At 43.4% G+C, this 6,788-nt stretch overlaps 2 protein-coding genes across 3 annotated transcripts; both read right to left on the reverse strand.

Annotated features, from left to right (window-relative positions):
* Nucleotides 1-2,297: 2,297 nt before the first annotated feature.
* LOC147430420 (uncharacterized) lies at nucleotides 2,298-3,907 on the reverse strand. Of its 2 annotated transcripts, none has more exons than XM_086494874.1 (2): nucleotides 3,637-3,907; nucleotides 2,298-2,785 (listed from the first exon to the last, which is right to left on the reverse strand). In XM_086494874.1, the coding sequence occupies exons 1-2, from the start codon at nucleotides 3,905-3,907 to the stop codon at nucleotides 2,562-2,564; spliced, it is 495 nt and encodes a 164-aa protein (XP_086351000.1). In that variant the 3' UTR covers nucleotides 2,298-2,561. The 2 variants fall into 2 exon arrangements, with proteins under 2 accessions (XP_086351000.1, XP_086350999.1); XM_086494873.1 differs by having other exon boundaries at nucleotides 2,646-2,888.
* A 260-nt stretch (nucleotides 3,908-4,167) lies between these two features.
* LOC147430421 (uncharacterized) lies at nucleotides 4,168-4,933 on the reverse strand. The gene is made up of 2 exons (XM_086494872.1): nucleotides 4,789-4,933; nucleotides 4,168-4,701 (listed from the first exon to the last, which is right to left on the reverse strand). Exons 1-2 carry the CDS (start codon nucleotides 4,831-4,833, stop codon nucleotides 4,168-4,170), a joined length of 579 nt encoding a protein of 192 aa, XP_086350998.1. The 5' UTR covers nucleotides 4,834-4,933.
* Between the last annotated feature and the right edge of the window lie 1,855 nt (nucleotides 4,934-6,788).

A 6,788-nucleotide genomic window follows, 5' to 3' on the forward strand; every position in this document is an offset into this window, starting at 1 on the left:
CCCCAATTGCTGATTGAAAGGATATTACCTTGCACTTGTCCTCGCATAGTCGCTAGTCCTCTCAAGGTAACCCCCTTCGGTTGGAGAGCATTCACTGAAGCAAATCGTTCTCACACTTTGGTTCAACGCTCTTCTCAAAAAGCATACTTTCTTTCACAAAAAGGGGTGTGCCAAGTGGATCATGTGGTGGACAAGTCAGGGCAGTTCTCTCCTTTCCAGCTGCCACTATTCGATATGAGTTGGGACCTTATTATCGCCATTTGTGGTAGCAAACTAGGCAATTGCTTGCTAGTCTTTCCCAATGCCTGCATTGATTGTGGATTCTCTGCCTTCGAATTGGAATCTCACCCACACTAGGTTGGATTGCATGTTGACTGGCTCGATTTATGCTTTGCTGCAATCCGATGCATGAATTGTGTCTCATGGAAATCAACCGTGGTCACTCTCTAAGTCTCAGTTATGGTGGTAAAGAACATTGTGTTGCATTTCGAAGAATCACCTTCCTCTCAAGGAGCACATTTTCATATGGAGATGTATGGTGGCGGCCTCTACTTGTTGGTAGTATGTTGCATGAGCAGCGCATTGCCTCCTCTCAGTGTGTCCGATATCGTGCAGCTAATGAGATAGCGATGCATTTGCTTAGGATTGTCACTGCTCTAGTACTTTCATCAAGCAAGTGTCCTCTATGCTGCGTGTTCGGTTTCCATCAGGCATCTTTCATAGATGTTTCTGGATTTTTGGAGTGCTCCAACAACCATAGGCTTCGTTTGAGGTTTTCTTTAGTTAGGTCAGATTTTGGGTTACATAGAGCATATGGCATCCACATAACTCCCCAATGTTTCATAGCATGGAAATCGACCCTTTCCCTTACTTCAAGTTCTCGCTTGAACAAACACTTCACTTTGCCCATGATGTGGGAGACATCTCTCTCAAAGCTTATAGAAGTCACTTTGATTGTTTCTAGTTTTCGGAGCACCACAATGCTTTGTCTTTTCACCCTCTTATCTGTAGTGGGTTTTCCTCGATTTGAGATTTCCCACTTGTAAATTCAATCAAGATTTACAAAAAAAAAAAAAGTGTGTGTGTGTGTGTGTGTGTGTGTGTGTGTGTGAGAGAGAGAGAGAGAGAGAGAGAGAGAGAGAGAGAGAGAGTTGCTTTGAGAGGGAGGAGACACAAGGGGGAGAGAATCAACTAAGGCATCCACAATTTAGCTGCACTATGAATGATCCCATTCTCTTGGATTATTTGTTTTGTAATAAGCTAACACAATGGAAAACTTGAACAGTTATTCAAATTTTAAAAGAAAAGGAATATAACAAAAGGATATTAGAATGTTCACTTTAGTGAAGGGGGTGAGAGAGAGAAGGAATATAACAAAAGGATATTAGAATGTCCACTTTAAGAGGGGGAGGGGGGGGCCAAACTCTGTTGAAGGCCAAACTCGATCTATGAGACATCAATGTATAATTGTCAGTTCTCTGATATCTCAAAAATAAAATCGAGCTGCAAGTCCTAATAAAGTTTTACCCTGAGGAGAATCCACAATTATTGGTGCTACTACTATAATACACATTCGAGAAGTATCCCAAGCATATACCCACATGCTTTGTTTATATTTTTTTGAACTACATGGTTGCAAGCTTACTTTGAGGAGAAGAGATCTTTCTTCTGTCAAATAGAACTTTCTCTAAAAAGAGCATAGCTCACTCGCAATGCTAACGCTTGATTTGTACACAAAAGAAACCGCAATACACACCGTTAAATAAACTCTTACATGAAGTGAGACTTTTTTTTATTTCAGACACTATAGGTGCTAATTTAAAGGTGAAATATTAAGGACTTGTTTTATAGATCCAAACTCAAAATGTTGCTGTCGAGAAGAGTTGACAAGGTAACTACCCACCAATTTTTGTTGTCTCTAACCTTGCAATGAGAGGGTGAGAGACACATGTTCATATTTAGCAACCAATGTCCACCTCAAATCCCACATACTAACCATAAGACACGTTCGTCTTTCAATTTTATCTACAATTACCTTTTCCTTAAATTCCCCATTCACTCCATGAAGTAGTGCATCATTCATCATAGGCCTAGTTACACTTTTCCCTTGTTCTTAAAGTACAAGATGATCTCATGCTCCATATTATAAAACCACAAAACTTATAACGTGCAGCCTTATCAAAGAACTCGTCCCTAAGAGCTATGGGGTTAATAGGTTAATAATCTTTTAGCTTTTGAGCATCCAATATACTTTTAATCTCCTCAATCCTATTTAATGCCATCCCCATAGGAAGAAATGGAGTACATTGTTTCATTCATAATTAATTCCCCCTTTACTAATTTATCAAGCTCTCCTTTCACATGTTCACAACTTGGTCTTTATCTTTCTGTGGACTAACAAACCAATCAATGCAAATAACACCACTAAGATGTTGCCATAGGAGTATTAAAGCGTAATATCTTTGGAGACGAATCTCTTTGTTTAATGGAATCAGTGGCATATTTAAGAAAACTTTTTGATACTTCTACCAAGCTCTAGCTCTAATATTATCCTGACATATTTACATGGCAAAAAGTTTGCAGAGATATCCTCCACGCCGGATGCCTACATCAGTCCAAGCAATGCCACCCATGTGCTTAGGTGTAGTCCACGCAATCCATGGATGCTTGCGGTCATGAGCTCTTTTCTCCAAGAGCATAATTAGAGTTATACATGGAGAGGACAATGTTTTCTCTCGCGAAGAGGCAAGTGCAAAAACTTTGATCCCATTCTTTTCATTATGACCTAGCCCACATTAAATCAATGATGATGGTCAGCCCTTGCGACTCGTATAAACCTAGACCTTGTTTAGATGAACCAATCTCAAGTGTTAATCTTGTTTACAAGCCTGTTGTATTTCAAAAAAAAAAAGTTTACAAAAAAAGATGAGAAACATGTTAGTGAAGCACAAAAAAAGTTGGGCACTCCATCTTGAAGAGATGATTTGGAATCGCTCTTAACAGTCTAGTATGGAATGATTAAAACAACACATGCATCTGGAGAATACATTCAAGAACTTGGAGTCGCAATCATTGGATTAGGTTTAAATATGTGCACTGGGTTTCAAGAACGAACTTTGTGAGATGTTTGCATAACCTAACTTATATGGAAAAAGGGGCAAGGAGTAAAATGATTCCAAAGCCTCACTTGTTCTTGTTAAAGGACATTTGGTAATCTATTTGTTGATGCAAACATTCTCAAATGTAATCTTTAGTAACTCTTTGCAAACCATGCTGCCCGTGGAATCTACTGGGATAGCATTTAGCTATGCATCAACGGCTGAAATGCATACCTATCCTTGGCTGAGAAAAAAGAAACTGAAATAGCAAGTCTTTGCCTGCCTGCCCTATAGGCTTTACCTCGATGATCACTGGGTCCCTCAGATCCACGAAAGGCACTACCTTGATCAGCTGTCTCCTAAGTATATCTGTTTCTAAAATGTAATCTTCTTTGTGATCTGAGTCCAGGTTATCCCTTTCCCAACCAAGGGGAAGTCCCCCTACTCTAATGTACTTTTGCAGGCTCTCAGTTCTTTCTTTTTCTTTAATAACTCACAATACTTATTCAACAAAAAATTCTGAGTCTGAGTAATCTACCTTTGTTAGTAATGGTGCTGAATGTGTGAAAGCTGCCTTTTCTTCCCCTTGACTTGGGAGTTTCTCGAATCCCTTGTTTCATCTCCAAACTGTGTAGCTTGCTCTGCAACTCTGAAATTTTCTCATCTTTGCTGATGAGTTCTCTTTTGACAGTAGCAAGCTCATCCTGTCGCTTTTTCAATTCTTGCAAGTAGGGTGTTTGTTTTGTGATCGGAGGGGGGGAAGTTGGGGTGCCCATTGATAGGGCTGCTGCAAAGATTTTCTTTGACATACCTGCAGAGACGGGTATCAGTGTGTACCAAATGGGCACCCCCCTCCCCTTCAGGGGCTCCCTTGTGTGGTTGGAGCTGCTCTTTACCCCAGAAACACGCGGCCTGTGGGCTGAACTGCAGCAGCAGGGCTGAGAGGGAGCCTGGAGGCTGACGCAGAAGGGCTAAGAAAGGTCGCGCTAGAGAGAGAGAGAGAGAGAGAGAGAGAGCAGGCAAACAACAAAAATTCGACAGGAAAGAATGTCAGCTACAAACCCCCATGTCAAGGCTCCCATCTATCATCAACATTTGGTTCTCTGGATTCATACCTTTCATGGTCAGGCCTTCTATGCGCCTTTCTTGCCTTACCTCCCTTGTCTGTCTCAGAACTATGACTATCTGATAGTGTCCTGTCAGCTCCAGTGTGGCGAGACCTCTTATGCTGCCTCGCGCCATGACTATCCTCTCTTCTCTCATGATAATGCTGCTTCCTATCATCCTCATTTCGATAGGTTTCTCTCTTTCTGTGATGGTCATTATGGTGGCTCCTCCTTCCAGAATCTCCTTCTTCATACTCTCTTCTGCCATGGTGCTCATGCTGGCGCTGCCTGCGATTCCTGTCCTCGTACGGTTCTCTACATTCATACCTTTCATCAAGTCGCCTATTATCATTCCCTTCCCCGTGGCTCCGTGATGTTTCAGCATGTCTGTCTTCATGTCTTCTCTTGTAGCCACTTGCGGCGACCTCAGAGACATGCTCATCCAGCTTGATCTTGCCACCGGACTGGCCAGACTTTTTCCTAGGTAAGGGAGGTATCTGCGCAATAAAGAACTGATAGTTTTCACATAAACCTTACCTCAGACATTAGGACCACTTTGATAATCACTTAGATCGGGGTATAACCTCGTAGCGTTGCATATAGCCACCTGGCAATGGTATTCCAAGCATTTCAAGCTCCTTCACTGGAATAGGACGCCTGCGACAAATCTCTCTCTCTCTCTCTCTCTCTCTCTCTCTCTCTCTCTCTCTCTCTCTCTCTCTCTCTCTCTCTCTCTCTCTCTCTCTCTCTCTCTCTCTCTCTCAGGATTTGCGGCAAGCGCAGGGTCACGTAAAGTTGCAAGAGCTAGTGCGCAAATACCATCGCCAAAGGTCTTGCAACAGAGACAATGGATGTCTCCAATCGTAAGTCTAGGCTTTCTTTCCCGCCGTAGATTGTTTTGATAAGCTACGAAATAAAGCAAGCAAGGGGGGTGCTTGGTTCTTGCAAGCAGAGGGGGTGCTTGCTTATTGCAAGCAAGGGGAAGCAGGTAGGCAGCAAGTACAGTCCACACTGGCCAGCAGCCTGCAAGCGGAATTGTTACGCACAGCTGGGTGGGGCACGCAACAGGCAATTAGCGCAATCAGTAGAGCAACAAGTTTCGCCTACACAGCAGGCTTCGCAAACAATCCACAAAGGTGGGCAAGTCACGTCAAATTAATTTGCGTGCAGCCAGGCAGTTCGTATGCAGCCAGGGTTCTTGCGTGCAACCAAGGGTCAGCAATGGAAACCACACCAACTTGAAAGTCTTCCCCGCAGGTCACGAAGGCAACTTTTATGGTCACGAACAAATGGATAACACAAATGGAAAAGGAAATGAAGGAGTGGAAAGCGGAGATGGAAGGATGGTGAAAGGAGAAGGCTAGTCTTTTCCAAATGCTTTTTAGTGAAGGCAAGCAATGGAAAAAGGAGAAAGAGGACTTATACGCAAAAATCCAAGCACTCAAAGCGGACTCTCAAGCACTTAAAGAGGAGGTTTCAGCCCTCGAGAGAGAGCTTGCCAATAGAGCAAGCCGTGGACTTGAAGGAGAAATCGAGCCCTCCAAGGTAGAGAACTCAAGGTTATCAAGGAACAGATACGGATGATAAGCAGGAAGAGAAGCAAAATGAGGCAAAGACGTCCTCGTGGGTGGATGTGATCACCAAGATACAGAAGAAGGTGGATAAAGCAAAGAATTGGATAGAAGTCGCCAAGAAAGGGAAAGGGCAAGAAACAGCATCTTTCCCAACTCCTACAATCATCAACATGACATTAGAAGAAGAGCAGAGGAGGAAGACTAGAGCTTTGCATATACGAGCAACCGGTCTAAAAGACCAAGATGATGTGGAAGAGGAAGTCAAGGAACTTCTCTTCATGATGGGTGGTGAGGCTACTCACACAAAGGCATGGAGAGTGGGGAAGAAGAGAGAAGGAAGTGGGGAGACTTCAAAGGAGAGAGCATTAATCATGCGTTTTCCCTCCATGGAAGCGAAGGACTTCTTGAAGAGGCGTCTTGCACTAAAGAAAATGGAGATATTCTTGGGGATGACCTCACACTCTCACAGCTTGCCCATATGAAAGAAGTTATGCCCGAAATAAGGACAGCTCGAGAGAAAGGGAAAGTGGCCTTCTACAGGGCTGGACGAGTGGTTATTATGGAGAGGCGCTCTGTATGACGGTGCGAGACCTATGGGACCACACTCAAAGTTGTTACCTGGAATTGTAATGGATTTACACGCCTTGATGTAGGTGCCATTGAGGATAGTTTCATTGGGAGGAATGTCATCTTCTACTCTGAGACACATCAGACCCCTGGGCAGTCCATGCCACATGTCAATGAATACAGATGGGAAACTACTTGCAGGCACGAGACTCAATCGGAGCATAGCGGACGTGGCTCAGGAGGAGTGGCAGTTTTATTTAAGGAAGAGCTACAGCCATTGATACATATAGCCCGCAGGGATGAGCATGCTAGGTACATGTAGGTGAGACTAAGAGCAGAGACCGGCACATATCTCTACATTGCTTATTGTTATCCTCCTAGTACGTCAGTGTATGCATCACCTAGAGAGCAATCCCCCTTCTTTATTCTGGACGATGGCGTAT

This window comes from Adiantum capillus-veneris, chromosome 22 (assembly GCF_014529385.1).
Source record: "Adiantum capillus-veneris isolate H3 chromosome 22, ASM1452938v2, whole genome shotgun sequence".
Classification (NCBI taxonomy): domain Eukaryota; kingdom Viridiplantae; phylum Streptophyta; class Polypodiopsida; order Polypodiales; family Pteridaceae; genus Adiantum; species Adiantum capillus-veneris.

Bases quoted from the DNA above. Each gene is read 5' to 3' on its own strand.
- LOC147430420 (XM_086494874.1), bottom strand. From the start codon at position 3,907: ATGTCAAAGAAAATCTTTGCAGCAGCCCTATCAATGGGCACCCCAACT. The intron at 2,786-3,636 runs GTAGATTACTCA...AATGTGGGCTAG, and splicing joins CAGCACCATTACTAACAAAG to GTCATAATGAAAAGAATGGG.
- LOC147430421 (XM_086494872.1), bottom strand. From the start codon at position 4,833: ATGCTTGGAATACCATTGCCAGGTGGCTATATGCAACGCTACGAG. The intron at 4,702-4,788 runs GTTATACCCCGA...TTTATTGCGCAG, and splicing joins GCTATATGCAACGCTACGAG to ATACCTCCCTTACCTAGGAA.